Genomic DNA, 19,698 nt, shown 5'->3' with positions numbered 1-19,698 from the left:
TTTGACAATGATGACTTTGATGAGTCACAGTATAATAATATCAGTGTTACTGGAGAAAGCTAAAATGTTTGATACTTAAGAATTATCAATTTTGTCTACCTATTGAAATTTAAATCGTTGGCATCCTTTTAAACTAAACTCTACTCATAATACATAGTACATTCCTCAAATATGAGACAAAACCAATGAGTTAAAATTACATTTTAATAGTACCTACATACAATCGTCTTACACTCTTTAGAAGAGCACACTGATACAAATAAATAATAAAAAATTTGGTCGTTGCGTCAAATATACATAGGGGCAGCTGCACGTCACTGAAAGACGATTCTGTTTACTCGGCATCTAAGCTGGAGAACATGAACCCTTGCTTACAGATGCAGATGTAAATAGAGTTATAACTGGACAATTTTTACATGAAATGTTTAACAGAAATCAGTTAAAAGACACATACATGGAATACCAATAAGGTTGCGGAGGGAAAGCTACCTATTATAAACTAGCGGCCGCCCGCGACTTCGTTTGCGTGGACCTCGTTTTACCCCCGTTAGATATCATGTTGATAGATGGCGTTTCACGGCTTCTTCCTTTTAGAGAAAAAAAAAAAAAAAAAAAAAGTTAATCTGGGTTATAAACAATAATACTGTAAAGTTTCAGACATCATGACATCCAGACATCCAAACTTTCGCCTTTATAATATTAGTAGGATATTTCACAATCCAAACTAATATTAATTTACTATTTAGCATTTACTTACAGTAAATATTAGTTTGGATTGTGAAATATTTAAAATAAAAAAAAGAATAAAACAAAATAGGGTTTCAAATTACCTATCTATATCTAATATTATAAAGAGGTAAAGTTTGTGTGTTTGTATATTTGTTAAATTGTAAGGGGTAATCTCGGGATCTACTGAACCGATTTTAAAAAATATTTCACCAATAGAAAGCCACATTATATCTGAGTGTAATATAAAAACCGAAAAATTCTAAGCGGGCGAAGCGGCGGGCGGAAAGCTAGTTTATTTATAATTATGTTAGTGCATAATTATTAAAGTCGAAGTCAAACATTCTTTATTTGTGTGGACCATTAACGAGAGATTACAAGGCGTCAAATATTTCAAGAAAAAAATTAAAAACTATTAATAAAGCTAAATTTTGCTCTCATGGAGCCTTTACCTACTCTGACAAATTAAGACTTAAAGAAGAAACTAATAATAAAACTATTTAACTGTCCTGCAATGAAAAGCTTGATCGGGTACAACACCTCAAGTTATTTCAAAACTTGATTTCATTAAAAGACTCCGAATATCAAATCGCTTAGGTATCTAAAGTCAAATGATTCTGAAATGTCAAGTGGCATAAAGTTGGGACTAATAAATGACCCATTAAGATAGTAGCGCCCTCCTGTCAATGACATACCTGGAACGATAGAGTATTGGACAACTAATAAAAATGCTTTGTCCTAAATGACTGACGGATATCGTAGAGACCTGAAAGTTGGAAGGTGTGTTCAAAATGCAATTTTAGTATATTTCTTAATTAATTTTATTTTGTTTAAAAAGACTGAACAAAATTGATGCGTGTACTGATTAATATAATTAATCACATGCAAAGCTACGTGAATTGCAACAACTATAATTTATTATCCAAGCTCTAAATAATCGCTACTACGAGTAACTGATCATAAAATGTTTTTCCAATCGCTCAAGCTCCCGAGGAACTACCGATAGGTCGGGTGACATAATCTTGAAATTATTTTGGCCGGCGCGGAACTTCCGGAAGGTCGGGCAACGCCACGGCACTTTGAACCGTGTTTACTTTGGCAGTTATATTTGATATTTATTCGATTCTAGAATATTCCTAAAAAGTCTGAACTGAAAGGTGTTTTAATTTGTGTCACTTGGATATGAATTGTTGTGAGTGTGACGCTTGAAGAGAAGAAAGTCAACCTAACCTAACCAACTGCGTATTCTATACTGTGTAGCCGCGAGAGCTCTTTGGCGCGCTGTCTTCGGCGAAGTAGTGCGCGCGCAGATTTTGACAGCGCGAAATACCTACTTTAGCAGAAATACCAAGCCTTAAAGATGAAATCAAGACCGCGTCGTCAGGGAAACTAGGCAATAACTGCATATGGATAGATGGTTAGATAATAGGTATAATGAAGTAGAACAGACTGAAATAGATACCTAGTCGTATATGATAGAACACGAGGAAATTAGTTTTTAGTGTGCAAAGATAGCGCACTTTATATTCTCCTTTTTTAATCGACTTAAAAAAGGAGTTGTTTTTTTTTTATAAACAAGTGGGAGAGAACAATTCTCCCTGGGTTGTCTGGAAGAGATCGCTTCCTTGCGATAGTTTATTTTGTCAGTTTGTGTGGTGTGCAATAAAGATTATAATTTTATTATAAGTTAGAAAATTACTTCCTTCTCTTGGGAAAAGTTGTCATATTTTCGTTGATCACCCACAATTGGGTCACCCTGTTTAAATATCATCATTTCAGCCCTATGACGTCCACTGCTGAGGATAGGCCTCTTTCCATAATGACTGGTTTTAGCAGCCTACATCCAGCGCCTTCCTGCAACCTTTACGAGATCGTCGGTCTACCTTGTGGGTGGATGTCCTACGCTACGTTTTCCGGTGGCTTTCTCAGAGCCTTGCTGCTTTAAATAAGCATAGTAGAAAATAATACATACCACCATCTGGTAGATCGCGTCGACTATGTTGTACATTTCTTCCCGCGTGATGTAGCCGTCGTTGTCCACGTCGTAGAGACGGAAGGCCCCTGGAAATGGAATTGAATATATGTAAAAGTGGTATAAAAAACTGATATAAAAGGTTTCCTGAAAGGGTTTGACATTTGAGTTATGGGAACCACAGTTAGTACTTAGAACTTACTTTCATGTTTTATTGCTATGTTTCGAGAGAAACGAGTATAATATGTTAAATTGTTATACATTACAGTCACACATTGAAAATGTGTTACAGAAAAAGCTTTTCAGGGACTATTAAAGTTTTTACTTATTGTTAAGAGTCTAATTGCCCGGTTTCTGAATTGAGCTTAGGATTGTTTAAAATCAAAACATGGGTAAAACGCAGGTTTTTGTGGGAAGCCACTGAGTACCAAAAACTTTATAATTTATAAATAGCAGACTTACAATGTAACTTTTCGTCGAGGTTCCCTCTTGACGTCACCGAGAGCGCTCGTATAAACTCCTCAAACTCGATGGAACCATCCTGGAAATGACAGGGAAGTAATTAGGTACTTACAGGAAATTATTTTTATTGATTTCAACAACCTATTATTTTACAAGACTCTACAAGCACAAGAACGCATGAATAGACATTAGACAGGTTCAAATACCTATTGAATTAATTCTATGAAATTTTAAACCTATTTTACATTACTAATATTTATAATTATAATTAATAGTAACGTTTGCTTCAAAATACGGGCCGGTAATAGTTTCTTTTCTTCCATGGGGTAGGTATAGGGTGACGTAGCTCTTGGTACACAACTATTTTGACTAAATTATTTGTGTAAGAACAACAATATGTGACGTTGCGGCGTGGTTACTACGTCTATCAAACGTTTTATTTGACAGGTTTGCGTCGGAGCGGCACCAGTTGCCGTCTACCGAGATATTCAAAGTTACAACTTTAAAGGTTCGGCCTAACCAACGCGTACAGCCTGCGTGTGCGATAGGCGATAGCGATGTCGATCAGATGTCGTGTATGTAGCGCTGAGTACACATCAACGCGTCCTGTCATAGGTAGCGACTTATGCACGCGCAGTGATTGCTATCGCCATCGACGACGCGAGCTGCGTTGGTTTGGCCGAAGCTTAATTTGACCCTATGAATACTAATTTTAAAATATTCATTCAACTCTTTGAGGCAAAGACCTAGATGATGTAACATTATTTAATTTATTCAATAGGCCATAAAATGCAAATGCCTAGGGCGTGTCGCCGCTGACTCCCAATTTATAGCACAGCGAAACATCTGGATCGACGATATCGCCTTATGAATATGGAATGTTGCACTCAACGGTTACCTAATGCAATTATACGTTGAAGTTGACCTATTCATTAGTACGACCAGCCGAATCATAATTCACCACTGATTTGAAAATCAATTTGTGCCGGAAGATCGCGGTAGGCTTGCTGTTTGGAGTCCGCTTTCCCTTTGCAAAGATCAGATACGAGTTTAAATAAAAATATTTAACGATATTTTCGGTATTAAAACCAAGACTGCAAGGAGTAACTCCTGGATCTACATCTTGAACGTCGATAAAACCAACAAGTGAAAGTTGTGTTATACCGTTGAAAGTTAAGCTGTCTTTGCACTCGACATTAAACTGAACTTCAATAGGAGTTTAAACTTCAGGATGGACCTGCCCCTAGTCGTATAGGAAGCGGAGAGACAGACATAAAGTTCCTGCCAAACAACGTGTGAGTTTTTAATACGCTTTGACAGTTGGGAGTAGAAAATTTATTTACGAGTAGGTACGTTACTATTGGTATTAATTTCTATGAATAGATACGAGTATGTGCAGTGACGTGGGTATTCGGAGTGGCGAAATTTTAAAAATTCTTCACGATACGTTTGGTTGGTATATTATGTATGTATTTAAGAAAGGGCCATCATTAAGGACCTTCATAAGACCTTTAAAAGTAATAATTTATTACCAACTAAAATGAGGAACACTAACGCCCGTATTCACAAACGATTCTTGCTTAAGTGTAGCAGTAAATCGAACGCACAGCGTTGAATAGAGCTCTGTGATTGGTTTGTGTGTCACCCTGTGCGTCCACGTGCACTATGAGACCTCATAGTAATGTTTGTGAATACGGGCGTAAGTAGTTCAACCTTGTCCATAGCGACAGAATAACTTTTACTTAAAAATACTTGTTTGTATCTCTGAACTCACTGAAAAATCATCAATTTGAACTTGAATTTGCGTGACTAGTAGATTTACCTACGATTAAAGTATCTATAGCATAATTGTGTATTTTTTTAGCAAAATGACCAGCCTCCTAGTTAAGTGGCAAAACGTGACATTTGTAAGGTCGAAAGATGTTCTAAAGGCCTGATTTTCGATTCCATCAAAAGTGTCACTTGTCTAGACCTACGGACTACGAACGAGTGTGGACATGTTCGCTTGTTCATTGATAGGGTGCCTAATGGAACAATTACGTGGTCTGTCTCTGGGGCCGGGGACCGGGGTAAACTAGTTAACGTTTCCGATGACATGTTCGCACGGCATGTCACTTCCGCTTCCGGCCCGTTTTAGGCCACGTTCCCAAAGACAATTGAATAGCAAAGCGTTCATTATAGTGATTAAAACATAATAACCAAGGCTTTTTCCATTTATGATTTAACATTAGTATAATTACGCTTGGATGACAATTTTTTTGGTCCATTATCAAAGGATTTAAGAATGAAGACAATAAAATATTTTTTGCAATCTAATATTGATATACATAAATATATGTAAGGTTACCTGGATACTTATATGTAGTTAAGATATTTTTTAAGCCTAAACCACTGAACTAACTTTGACGAGTTTGTTGGAGAAGGACGCTTTTGGTGCATAAATAAACTTGACTTGGGAGTGATTTAATTTCTCAAGACGGGATATAAAACTTATCTTAATTATATTTTCGGTAAAAAATAAAAATTGTCGCTAGAAAACATAAAGTGAATACAATGACAAACAACTCAAGCATCCCCGAGTAAAAGCTTCATGCCGTAGAAGCTCGCTCTATACACCATTAAATTAAATTAAGTCTTCAAAAAAGAGCTTATGTTGTTTAATTGCTTGGTAATAATTATTAACTAAAACTTTTTTATTATTTAAAGTTGGTAATTTAATTACATTGACTGTGATGGCTGACTCATATCAAATTGTGGTATAATAAAAACGACGACGAAGGCTTCGTAAAAACTTTAATCGTAAACTGCTTTACGACAACCATCTCGATTATTGAGAGACGTAATGCTGCATAAGACCAAATAAACTGCACATATTCGTATCTAATACGACATTTTTCATGAACACTTTCAATAATAAAAATGGGCGCTGTGGCCTTGAATAAACTGAGTTAAGTACGTTTACATCGTTTCTCTCGTAAAACTCGTAACGTGGCAAAGTTTTTATATTTACTGACTTTATATGAGACGAACTGAACATTTCATTTTGTGGATTTCTGCCGGAAATAATGTTTTTAGTGAAGTACATTTTGAGACATTGAACACTTATGATATTGTTACTGACACATTAATATTCTTGGACAGATTTTCAGCAAAAGATATAAAATTACTTCTAACGTTCTCGTTTTGTAGTGTATCACCTAATCACAAAACGTATTTAACAATTTAGTTACTTAATTGGTGGTAGGTAAGTTATAATGGAACCTGAGCGAAAGTTTCAGAACTTATACCTAATTGTAAAGTTTGAGAAACGTTGGCAATCTAGAAGAAATCAATTAAAAGTTAATACAATAACGGATGAAGTGCTTTCTTACATTGTTTTCGTCGAACACCCGAAAAACCAGTGACGCAAATTTACTAGGGTCACCTTGAGGGAAGAATTGCTTGTAAATCTTAATGAAGCCCTGGAAATAAAACAATAACATTAACTAAAGGTTTCTGATTCTATTTATCTAATGTATCAGTCAACGTGAAATTATAAATTTCGTCAGTTTATAAAATAACGCGTGAGATTGCAAACGAACAGTGGGCTAGGTTAGATTAGAACCCCACATAACCCACTAGCTGCCCCCGCGGCTGGTGGGTATACAAATTAATGTATTTTCCTGACGATAATACTGACGAAATTCACAATTTTACGGTGACAATATCCTAGACGTAGCACGATAATTTGCGACCGACAGCACATTAGACTATAAAATAACACCTTTTAGAACGACATAACAGCCAGAGCCGGGTTATTCCGTATTCGACCCATGACAACTCAACCCATTTCTTCACTCATCCCAAATTAGTATTCCTAGCTCTACCCATTACAGAATTTCGTTATTCTACCCAAATGCATTCCTCACTCAACCCAAAGTAAATATACCAAAAACAAGTATGGATAGCAAAGCAACGTTTACTATTTGTCCCGAAATTTAATTATGATAAATACATACTAGTACATTTATTTTTATTTAAAAAAAACATCACCTACATGTTTGATAAAATATACAAACATACATATGGGAAAACTTGCACTTTCAACAAACCGTTGTTAAAGGTAAAAGTGTGAGTTATTATCTTTTTAACTGTTATCTATGCAAATGAGTAACCGATACCGCTTGCCAAGCGGCTTGTCCATCCATTGTTCACCCTTAAACCGGTTTTAATTGTTTTGACAATGTTGCGAATCGGCCTATATTTTGTTTTGTTAGAAAATGTTTAAAAATGTTGATTAACTTAAATATATCGAAGATTTTATTCTATTTTAAGGTAATTAAGAAACTTTGGTCAAATCAATATATATATCAATATCCGCTCAAAACTTATACCGCGGGATCCGTCCACATGAATACTTTTATTAAGATTTATAGTGGATTTATAGTAGATTTATATTAGATTCAAATTATGTAAGTTAATGGTTCCTCTTTAATCTGTGATTTTTATTATAAGATTTTAAAAAATGTATCTACTTTTTGTTTTGTTATGAAAAGTTATAGTTCTAATTGCATGTAGTCATTATTTTATTTGTGTCCTTTTGTGAAAAACGTTTTTCAAATATATTATTGTATCAGAACTCCTGTAGTTATACAGGGTGTTACTTTGCATTCTTGCCATATTTACAGAGGTAACGGATTTGTGTTCAGTATTACTGATACTGAACACAAATCCGTTAAAAAATAATGCCCGAAAAATTTAATTTTTAATTTTGAATATTTTATTTTATCGACAATTTATTAAACATATCACTAATTATCGTAACGCATGCACATCACTTGTTAGCGATGGCGATGGAGACTTTTTTACTTTTTATTGTATTTTTAAATATCTATTGCAATCTATTGTCTTTAAAATGTCTTTTTGACACTTTTGTAAAAAACTGAGAAATCCATCAATCACAAATCACGTTATAAATAATACAAAAATGACTGAAGTGTATTCAAACAACGAATAATTTAATCAAAATGGTGCTTGGAGTGTCTGCAAGACGTCTTAGACGAAATGCTTGATGACGTACCCTTAGCGTTACACCAAATGCTCTACTACCAGCAGGATGGTGCTCCCCCACAATAAGGACGTCAAGTGCGCGAATAATACGTTTGGTGAACAGTGGATTGGACGAGGGGGTCCAGTAGCTTGGCCACCACGATCCTCGGACCTAACACCAATGGACTATTATTTTTGGAGAAACTTGAAACGACTGGTAAACAGTGTAAACGTGTTACATGAAAGGATTGTTTCAGCGAAACTGTGAGAAAAAACGTTTATGTGTTGCGAAAACTAAAGCGAAATAGGTACCTACCTACGTTTCGCCGTGCTAGACTGTGCCTTCAACAGAACGGAGGACACTTTGAACACTTGCTTCACAGTACGTAAACTTTGTAAGTAGGAACTTATAAATAAATAATTAATTGTGAATAAGGTGATTTCATTTTATACTTAATTTATTAATTTGTAAAAATAGGGAACAATGTTATAAATTAATTAAAAGCCTAATAATTATTACGTATTTTTGACGGTCCTAAGCCTGTAAAGTAGAAACTGAGAGTAGAAAGGAAGATCTAAAATCAACTGAAGAGTATTTTAAAATAATTATTATGACTGGATAAAAAGGCTGGTACCCAGAGCCATAAAACATCACAGATTAATAAGAACTAGGCCACGCCCACTAGGTTTATTCCAATTGCGCCTGTAGAACGTGCGAGACAAAATTGGTTTATTCCAATTTGTACTGCAAAACCAAATTTACTAAAAACTCAGTGTACTTTCTTTATGGGAGTCTCTTGTTTATCTTAAATAATAGGTATTGTTCCCTACTTTTATGTCTGTGAATATGGCAAGAATGCAAAGTAACACGGTGTATTTAATAGCACGATCTTAACACAAAAATTAACTGAGCTTAAATTTCTAAAAAATATATTTTTATTCTGACCGTACATAAAAATCTTATATTTTTTAAGTGGTTTTAAAATGGGTTGAGCTAGGAATGTTTTTGGGGTGAATAAGGAACATAAAATTAAAAATTAGTTGTGGGTAGAGTAAGGAACAAAATTGGGTTGAGTAAGGAAAATAATGAGTGGGTTGAGTTTGTCGTGGGTCGAATACGGAATAACCCCCAGAGCCACAGAGTTTAGTTAGCTTTATCCTAGTATGGAAGATACCGTACTAGGATGTTTCGTGTCTATCTAAAAGTTATGCCTGTTTAATAAAAGTTGAACACTAGTTTTTTTGGGTTTCGCCAGTCTTCTTTCAAGTAACGTTTCGTATTTGAATGCAATTTTAAACTAGCGTTCAAACAGACCCATTTTTTACTTATGAAAAATGTTTATTTGGGAGATTTTTCAATATTTTCCTTACCTGTTCTGTTAAGAGGCCGTTCGGACAGTCCTTCAGAAATCCCTTGTGCCTAAAAATAAAGTAAAATATTAAGGCATTAAGTATTTCTACGTTCATTAATAATGATACTGTCACACGAGCATTAGCAAAAAAGTTAATGAATGTGCCTTGAAGCATGTTGTTTCATTAAAGCGAAAATAACTCGTGAAGGTTGTGCCTTAGCAGACAAATCGTTACGAGTCACCAATGACACAGGGGCATTGACTTAGGCTGGGCTGCACCATTTTACTTTAACTTTCAGTCTGACAAACTCCATACAAAACACACCGGTAATCGTTATAGTTAGTTAGGTGGTGCAACTCGGCCTTATTATTAGATTTCTTCCAATGGCGTTGAGTGAGCGCTAAACGTTGGCTAACTTAGGTACAATATAATTATAGTAATTTTTTAATACATTTTTAAACAAAATTGTTTCAGAATGAAAAATACTTGGAATTACTTTTGATTTTTAATCTACCTTACTTGTAAAATTACTAGTTCGTAGAGACTTTATACATTTTGAAAATTATAAATACGTAACTTAAAAAATCGAACTGCCTAAGGCGGGAATCGAACTCTAACCAAAACATTGTTTTACTCGTAACTTACCAAAGTCTGATCTCCTTCTCGGTAACTGTAACAATATAAAAAACTCTCATTAGTTATTTACGCAGTTATTTGCTTATTTTTATGATATTTAAATACCCACAGTGTTAGTGTGACCAGCACAAGATTCAACTCCTCTCCAACTTATGAAGGTATATTATGCTATCTGTTATTTATTTATTTATTTTATAGAAACCAACAGCGATACATTGAAATTAAATTAAATCGTTTTAGTTAATTAATTGGGTGTAATTGGAGTATAGCTGTTCGATCAATTATATTATGTTTTGCTGCTGTAGCGCCCATCCAATAGCTTCACCCCAATGGTCTGGTGTCCAACCCAGGATGTTGGGCTACCGATTCGAAGATGATAGAAAACCAGCCTCATAGCAAGGGTTTCGCCGTGGGTCGTGTTGAATGGTCACCATTTCGGTTCTATTCGAATCGAATCAAAAATGAGGCGACCCATAGGAGAATAAAAGTGACCTATATAGCTCGCAGAATTGCTAAAATCAAGTGACAGTGGGCGGGGCACATAGCTCGTAGAGACGTGTTGACGAAACTTTCGCTACATCTTTCGGACCGAAAGATGTAGCGTGGGCAGGCCTCCCACTAGGTGGACTGACGATCTGGTGAAGGTCGCGGAAAGAGCCTGGATGCGGGCAGCGCAGGACCGGTCGTTATGCAAATCCTGGAGGAGGCCTTTGTCCAGCAGTGGACATCATTCGGCTAAAACGAACGAACGAACGCTTGGCATTTGAACAATATTACATGACGAAATACAATATGGCATGAGAGACGTCTCTAAGATTCTGTGTTACAATCTTATCTATATTGCCACAGTCTACTCTGCTGGCATTTTGGGGCGAATTCGTACTTAGTTTTAAAGTTTGCAGTGCTGTAGCATGATTTAAATATGTGATACGTATCACTCCCTCCAGTACTTAAGCAGGGAAATGGGGAGGGAGTTTAATGGAAATGCAGTAATGTAATTTTGTTATTAGTACCCAATTGGGGAAAACCTAATAACCATGCTCGTTATTTTTGAAAAAAGAACAGAAAGGGGAGTGACAAATTATAGTGCTTTCACGTTTTTTGTGCCAACTGCAATATCGTAAATTAATTGCATACCTGCTTGTTCAATAAGGAATCATACCGTGAAAATGTTTCGTTGTATAGGTTTAACGCTTAATTCATTCAGTACCTGTGGGTCTAGTCAAAATGCCATTGCTAACCAATAGGAAGCTTTCGATAATGACAGTCGCCGTGTCACCAGTAATTCGATTCGATTGTAAAATGGCAGCCAAAATGCACATTGAACCACCATCGACGCGGCGATACAAAAGTTCATTCAAAATCGAATAAAAGTTAAAACATGTCTATGACTTTGCGATTGTTTTTACTTTTTTTAGATTTTTTTTTTAATTAGTTTCTTCCTTCTCTCTGTTTACGTCTATGCTTCGCTGTCAAACTAGCTGTCAAAACGACATCGCGATACGGATTTGTCAAAACAGCCTTAGGGTGGGTTGCACCATCTTAGTTTAACTTTGACAAACGTCTAAAATCTGTCAAACTCCATACAAAAAACACCGGTTAACGTCATAGTTACGGTCAAAGTTAGGTGGTGCAACTCACCCAATTGGTTTTCGATCGAATCAAAGCTTATCACCGGGGTTTTAGTAATCGCAATGAAAATGGCGGGTGTTGCGATTCGATTCGATTTTGATTGAGTCATAAATGCATGTTGGCTAAGCCTTTGTATGGGAAATTTCAATCCAGTCTTTCGATTATCGATAGGTAGGGCTTTGCGATTCGATTTTTTGCCGTTTGACTAAGCCTTTTTTGTTATCGACCTCTTTTGCGATTTGTTTATTTGTTTGCGACTGGTTTGCGATGGGTTTGCGATTTTAAAGTGCGTTTTGACTAGACCCACTTAGGTATAGGAGCGGTGACATTGACATATTATGACATGTCAGCGAAATTTAAAATTTTATAATAAGCTCTTATTATAAAATTTTAAATTTCGCTGACGTTTGACGTTACAAAAACACCCTCTCATGCCACTCCCATATCTCAGGCACTGAGTTAAGCGTTGACTAGATTAGATATGTATGTATGTATTAGGTGTAGTTTTTTGAAGTATAAGCTATCAATTAATCTAAATTTTAGTAATTTGACGTTGCATGCATTAACTGCTGCTTAAGTGTCCGTCGAAAATGATATTTAAAAACAAGTAAGTATACGGTTAAAGTTAAAAGCAAGTGTCTTTTCCAGAACTTTTTTATTGAGCGAGAAAAAAGTGCCGCAATAAGTTTTAATGTTGGTACTTAACCCTGCATAGACCGCGATAAAAAGTAGAACTTTAGAAGTTTCGCTTCGTCACCGAACACTTTGCGTCGCGGTATAAAATACACCGTTCAAAGTTATATTTTTCTTGTTAAGTAGGTAAATAGTAGCAGATCCAAGTTTGCACTGTGATTGACTTGGTGGAGTCTTAAATATCCAAGTCAATTTTCAAAGAAATAAAGTTTCAGGATTGGCAAGTGTCTACGCACGAACATTGCCCGCGGGCGGCGTGACCGGAGGGAGCAGTGAGCGGGCGGCGAGCGTTCGGCGAACGAACGAGCAATGTTCGGTTCGCGAGCGAACATCCACGAAGACGACCTTGACGCACTCTCTTCAACAACTTTGCACTAAACCATGAGACCATCTTGTCGTTGTAAATTTATATCGAATAGATTACTAACTAAGCAGTCCACTCGTTATTTTATTTATTAACTTCCACTACACATACGAGTACTACCGAAGTAATAGCATGGGATTTTTTTGCAATAATAGTGGTAAATTCAGCCTTAGTCAATTATTGTTATTGTTAGTATGCAGTATATTTATTGATGCCTTTGCGTGGTGACAACCTAAACTGTAGACAAGTTTAGCTCTCGTTCAACTTCTGCTCTCTCTCTTCCTGTTTGCGATGTGAGCAAGCACGGTGTGCATTTTTTACTTTGTGCAATTTCTGTACTTACAATTAAGTTTATAGTAAACTTTATAAAGCTGCAAACTGAATTTAATTCAAGAAACCTTAACAGTTATTTAGCTATTATGTAAAATTAGATTGTCGACTAATAGAGTAATCATCACTTTAGAACATAATTAGGTAGAGCTGTTTGTTACCACAGTATACGTATACATATAGGTAGTAGCTTTGCTTAGTTTGGAATAAGATGGGTGACTTGTGAAACGTCCAGTATGTGGACGATTTATTCTGTGATAATATAATGTACCTACTAGCTTTCCGTCCGCGGCTTCGCCCGCGTGGAATTTTGTCTGTCACAGAAAAACTTTATCGCGCGCGTCCCTGTTTCAAAAACCGGGATAAAATCTATCCTATATCCTTTCCCGGGACTCCAACTATCTCTATGCCAAATTTCATCAAAATCGGTTCAGTGGTTTGGGCGTGAAAGCAAGACAGACAGACAGAGTTACTTTCGCATTTATAATATTAGTATAGAAGTATAGATTTATCACAGAATAAATCGTCCACATATTGGACGTTTCACAAGTTAACAGTTTCATCAAAATCCGTTCTGAATTTTTTGCGTGAAAGATGGATCAATCCTCACATTCACATTTAAATATTAGTACATAGTAACTACAATCTAATTGACATGGCACAATCGTATTGGCTTATTATACACTGCTAGTAAACATCGCGTGACACGGCCTATAACTGCTATAGCTCACCGATCAACACGACACGACATGCTCTGTAGTTAGGGTTGCCAACTATACTGTTCTGATACTGTCTATCATGATACTGTTTTTCACTAAATTATACTTTTTACTGTTGAACAAAAATAAAGTATACAAAATACTGTTTGCATTTATTTAGTCAGAACGATATGCATTTTAAACAATAAATAAATAAAATACTGTTCATTTTTATAAAATACTGTTTAATATTCTTCATAGACCTGAATAATTGAGAATGTTACTAGGTATGCAAAATCACTTGAAACCTATGTTACAGTTAAGCTTTTACATTTACAAATACATTAGTTTTTATTTCATTCAAAAATACCCAGTAGTTATGATTTTATAGGCATTCAAAGTTCGCTTAAATATTGAGTCCCGCCGACGGTCACGTGACCCCGTGTGACGTACATTCACAGCGTCCGCTCACTAGAAAACGGATATAAACATACTTAAATATTTTTTTTTTGTAAATACAAACTTATTATACATAATAACACCCAGACCCATCACAGAAATTAAAATTGAACCAAACCCAAACTTGATGCGATTGTGTCGTTTTATTGCGAATTACCTTCCAGCTCCATCATTAGACCCCGATTACTATATAGAATTAAAATACTCATCAATACAAAACGAACGAGCCCAAACTCGATGCATTTAAGTCGTTTTATTATAGAGTTCCTATGGCCACCTTCCAGCTCCATCATCAGATCAGCTCCATGTCATCATAATATTGCATGGTCATCCAAATCACATGTGTTTGCGAAATTTCAGCTTAATCGGTTGCCTGGAAGTGGGTCTTAATTCAGTTTGCAAGATTCCACCCATACAAATATGAGCCAGTCGTTGTAATATGACGTCACGCGCATAAAATGGCGGGCCGGCCGCCGCCCGCACTTTTAAAATTCAATATCTTGGAAACTAATTGACGTATCGAAATAATTCTTTCACGTGTATTTTTTATTTTTAACAGAGAATACAGAAAGCTAAAAAACAAAATTAGTGAACATTCTTCATTATAGGCTTTATTTCTAGTAGAAAAAGTTGGCAACCCTATCTATAATACTCGAACACCATTGCTCAGCCCTAGATCTAATTGGACGAATATAATCGCCTCAGTATTGATACTAACTTATTTACGACTCTCTTTGCGCTTGTAAACTAGTCATAAAATTGATGGTCACATAAATGTCCACTTGATTTAATAATAACTTGATCGTGGTAATTGATTTTCAAGACGAATTTGACAGTTATTCGACTTATTAGTCGAATAACTGTTAAACCCTTTGTAATTTTTTCTGATCCTGTAAAATTATATTTCAAGTAAATTAGGGTTTATCCTGAACATGTTTATTTATCAAGAAATATTGTCTAAATTAAAGATAACATGTTATATCAGGATTTATTGATATTTATTTATGTATTTGTTTACATTGTAATAAAGTTGATAGGTACATTTTATGAAAAAATAAAATACTCTGAGAAAAAATTTATTTACATACTAGCTTTCCTCACGCGGCTTCGCCCGGGGTTGTCCCGGAAATTACTTATTTGAATTTTTCTCGCGCTAAAAACCATCCTTGGACTTAAACGAACATTTAAAAAAATAATTGGTAAAATTGGTCCAGGCGTAGTTGAGTTATGCGCTTTTATTAAAAGATTGGCCAAGTCACTTTTTACTGTTCTACAAAACTTCAATGAAAACTCTTCAGTCTCCATTTTAATAATAAATCTGTGAGCACACGTACCTACTTTAAAAAGTTTTCTGTTTTCTTTCTTTCTTCTTTCACTCATACCTACTTTAAAAAGTGTTTTGTCTAATTTTGTTGCCAATTTTGGTTTATTTCAAACCCTACCAACATCAATATGCGCATCCACTACGTTAAAGTAGTAACGCATCTCATAAACCGATGGTAAGCTCTATAGGCAAGGGAAAGTATACGAAAGTATACGTTTACTGCTGGGTCACCTCAATGGCCGATCTGCTATCGGAAACTGAGCTATTTGGTTTTACGAGCATCGGACCTTGGGGTACGCTTTGGTCTTTTTTGTAAAGAAATGCGTACTGGTTGAGTTTTAAGTTCTGTATATTATTTTTACTTGCGACCCGCCCTAGCTTGGCACGGGTGGTAAGCCTATACATAAACCTTCCTCTTGAATCACCAAAACGTACAAAAATCCGTTGCGTAGTTTTAAAGTTCTAAGCATACATAGGGAATATGTGTTCTGTGATAGGGACAGACAGCGGAAAGCGACTTTGTTTTATATTAAGTATTGATTTATAAATACAGATAGGGCTGCTCTATTAATGGTTTACAAGTATCTTTGGATACTTACTTCTGTTATTGGTATTGATAATTGTTTTTCATTTCATGACATGTAGTACGAGTATATTGTTTTTCTTAAAATGAAAGCATTTCAGTTAGCCAAAGGACTTTATAAGTTTCAGTTTATATGCATAGTGCATTTTTGTATCAAACAAGACGCTCCAAAGACAATAACTTCAGGATTGCTTAGCACACTGTTGCTAAGCTTATAGTAGATACCTATCTCTACACGGCACATGTTTAGCGTATTTTGAAACTTTCTATTTCATCCATGAACAACACGAATTTTGAGCACTAATTTAATTACCTACTACAATCAACCACCGGTACACTTCTACGATTTGATCATGACGATGGTATACATACTTACCCTGAAAATGGCAATTAAATTGCCTACCTAATTGAAGATAATTATGCGCAATTACCTGAATGAAATACGAGTATGTTAATAAATGCCTATGGTTAGATTATACACTAGCGCCTCGGTCCGGTATTGAAGTATGCTATTAGCTAGACGTATATTAATTCCACGATATGGCGTGTAACTTAATGGCAACCAAGTGATGTCAATTTAATTATGTAGCTATTTGTCCTCCTGGTTTTTCAGCTGCTTCAATTGTTCACTTGCAATTGCATTTTTAAACGTACTTGAAGTTTACAAATTCAAATTCAAATAATTTATACAGTACATAGGCTCCTTCCAGGGCACTTATACACGTCCCAAATATAGCTTGCCCTACCACCACTTCGGGACAACATATGGGCTGGTGCTGAGAAGAAGTCGCGGAAGAAACTCAGTCACCTTTGTCAGCCTCTTTTTCAATCCAATACAGTTTTATATAGCTTACATAACACGCAATAAGTGAGAGCTAAGCTGGTAAAATCCACGCACTCTTGTCAGGAGTACTCGTGTTACTCACTGAACAGGAGTACCTACTGTATTGGTCCAACCCGACATGGCTTGCAGAATAGTCAAACTAAAGAGACATCGCGTGGGCAGAACTTCCACTAGTTGGACTGACGATCTGTTGAAGGTTGCGGGAAGCACCTGGATGTGGTTTCGTCCAGCAGTGGACGTCATTTGGCTGAAACGAACTTGAATAAATATAAAAAACAAGTATATTACTAGACACTGTCTATACTGCAAACCGCAGAAAGCAATAATTAAGATAAAAGATGTTGTGCTCTAAAGGGCATTAGATAGTTTAGAGATAGAGGCATGAATGACGTCCATGGCCGCTCAGACTGACCTTTAGCAACTAACTACCCACACGATATAAGAAAAAGAGATGAATAGAAAGATCTTATATCGGCCTGCCTTGAGAACTTTTGTGTTCTATTGGAATAAAAGTCTATTATCTCCGTATCAGCTTTGTTTAGCTGGTAAAGTATGTCTACAAACAACATGAAACATAGAAGGAGAAGCAAACATGCTTTATAATATGTTTTTTAATACGTATTACTAGCTGTGCCCGCGACTTTATACGTGTGAAAATAGTTTGACAAATATTGCCCGTTTTTGTAACATTTTTCTTAACTGCTTCGCCCTTATTAGCTGTAGGGTGATGTTATTACAGCCTGAATGAAGCCTTCCGCGATAAATGGGCTATCCAACACAAAAATAATTAAAATCGGACCAGTAGTTCCTGAGATTAGTGCGCACGTGCGTTCAAGCAAACAAACAAACTCAGCTTCTTCGGCTTTATAATATTAGTACCTATAGGTATTCCACGTCTTGTAGAGGTTCGATTTCATATGTCCAAGATATGATATAACCATGCGTTTCCTTTTTTACCTTAACTTAATCACAAGATCGATCAATGTTACCTGCGAATCTATGGTGACATTGAAATATTACCTAATAGACATAATTTCTCTGTTCGAAGTAAGGTATACTTTTCATTAGGTTTAAAATAGCGGGTTTGGAACGCAATGCGGTTTTCAACTAACGAATACTTTTACTTACCAGTTGTTATTCTATAAATCATCGCAAAAATGTTCCATAAAGCATAATTTGGTAGGTGTGATATCCACGAGAAATATGGAAAAATGTTTTTTATCTGGTTACCTTTCGAATTTTACGAGAGCCTCTATAGCCAATCAATAGAGCCTATGTAGTCTATATAGAGTAAGTTATCTCCAAATTCCCATCACCATGTTCGCTACCTTAGCGGCGGCGGAAGTGTGATTGAATACATAATGCGTGCTTTATGCAAAATAAAACATCATTAGCCGAATATCGTAAACACAGGGAAAGTGTTTATAAATACATCTGTCAAAATCTACCCATCTCAGTTAAGACATTGGCCACAAGATGATCGGATCGGGGACTTGTGTTTTGGTTGGTCCTAATAATTTTTCGCTTTATGCCATAAGCTTTTAAATAGAAATTAATTATACCGAGCTAACCCTTGATTATAATTTGAAACAACGTGCCTACCTTTCTTAAAAGCTCATTAAGCTGTACGCAAAAACAATAGAAAGTTAATTATCTCTAAATACCAGCGGTTTTGTAATCCCAACGTTATTTTCGATTAGTGAAAGTGATGTGTGTTTATGGTTTGTACCTGTGTTTGTACTAATTAATTGTTATTTTTTAGGTTGTGGTTTTTGCGTCACTGGCCCAAGCTGAGAATGGATATGGGTACCAGGCACCCGTGCTATCTTTGCAGCAGCAATTACCACTGATGGGACAAAGCAACTTTAATGCACAGCAGTCAGTCTCACATTCGGCGATTCAGAACAACTTTATCAGTACATCTAACGGGCAGCATCTGCTGAACAACCATCATAACTATTACCACAACGGGTTTGGAAATAATGTCCATGGGTCAGTCCCTAATATTCAGCCTCAAAGTCCCGTGAACATTCCGCCACCGCCAGTGCAGCCGATTGTCACGAAACATATCTATTTCCACGTCCCACCGCCTGACATCGAAGACCGACCTGTTCAGCGACCAGTGACAGCCAACAGGAAGAAATCTTACAATATTGTATTTATCAAAGTGCCTTCTCAAGAAGTTCCACGCAATCCGTATGCAGCAGTAGAAGACAAAACTCTTATTTACGTGTTAGTGAAGAAACCTGCAGATGAATCGCAGGTTTTAAGGAAACCATCGCCACCAAACCATGAAGTGTTTTATGTGAAGTATAAAGGAAATACAAACAACGTAGTGTCACAAATAAACAGTGGTGGTGTACCACAACAAAATTTCGTGCCAATTTTAAGACCGGGACTTATAAATGGCCAATAAAATGTGAAATAGTCGTGATAAGATGATAAATTAATCTGGCTTATCTATTTACCAAAAAAGTGAAGATTATTATCATTCATTTAAGTAATAAGTACAATAATAACAACAACGAAAATCAATTATGGGATTTCGTTGTTGCTTAATCTATTTAATTAATTAGTGGAGACGTATTATTTAT

At 35.9% G+C, this 19,698-nt stretch overlaps 2 protein-coding genes across 3 annotated transcripts in view; one reads left to right on the top strand and one right to left on the bottom strand.

Annotated features, from left to right (window-relative positions):
- LOC135086768 (frequenin-2) overlaps positions 1-19,698 on the bottom strand; it is a 275,388-nt gene that overhangs the window by 10,134 nt on the left and 245,556 nt on the right. For both annotated transcript variants that reach the window (XM_063981558.1, XM_063981560.1), the window contains 5 exons: positions 10,187-10,211; positions 9,560-9,608; positions 6,532-6,621; positions 3,161-3,239; positions 2,699-2,787 (listed from right to left, as the gene is read on the bottom strand). In XM_063981558.1, the coding sequence (XP_063837628.1) occupies positions 2,699-2,787; positions 3,161-3,239; positions 6,532-6,621; positions 9,560-9,608; positions 10,187-10,211 (332 nt within the window). The remainder of the gene's footprint in view (positions 1-2,698; positions 2,788-3,160; positions 3,240-6,531; positions 6,622-9,559; positions 9,609-10,186; positions 10,212-19,698) is intronic.
- On the top strand, positions 18,581-19,676 carry LOC135086534 (uncharacterized). The gene is made up of 2 exons (XM_063981264.1): positions 18,581-18,607; positions 18,867-19,676. The coding sequence occupies exons 1-2, from the start codon at positions 18,581-18,583 to the stop codon at positions 19,518-19,520; spliced, it is 681 nt and encodes a 226-aa protein (XP_063837334.1). The 3' UTR covers positions 19,521-19,676.

This window comes from Ostrinia nubilalis, chromosome Z (assembly GCF_963855985.1).
Source record: "Ostrinia nubilalis chromosome Z, ilOstNubi1.1, whole genome shotgun sequence".
Lineage (NCBI taxonomy): Eukaryota > Metazoa > Arthropoda > Insecta > Lepidoptera > Crambidae > Ostrinia > Ostrinia nubilalis.
Note: the sequence above shows the minus strand (reverse complement) of the source record. Positions and strands in the feature narration are given on the sequence as shown.

Excerpts from the sequence above, each read along its gene's own strand:
- LOC135086534 (XM_063981264.1), top strand. The coding sequence starts at position 18,581 with ATGATCGGATCGGGGACTTGTGTTTTG. Across the intron at positions 18,608-18,866 it reads GATCGGGGACTTGTGTTTTG|GTTGTGGTTTTTGCGTCACT; the intron begins GTTGGTCCTAAT and ends GTTATTTTTTAG.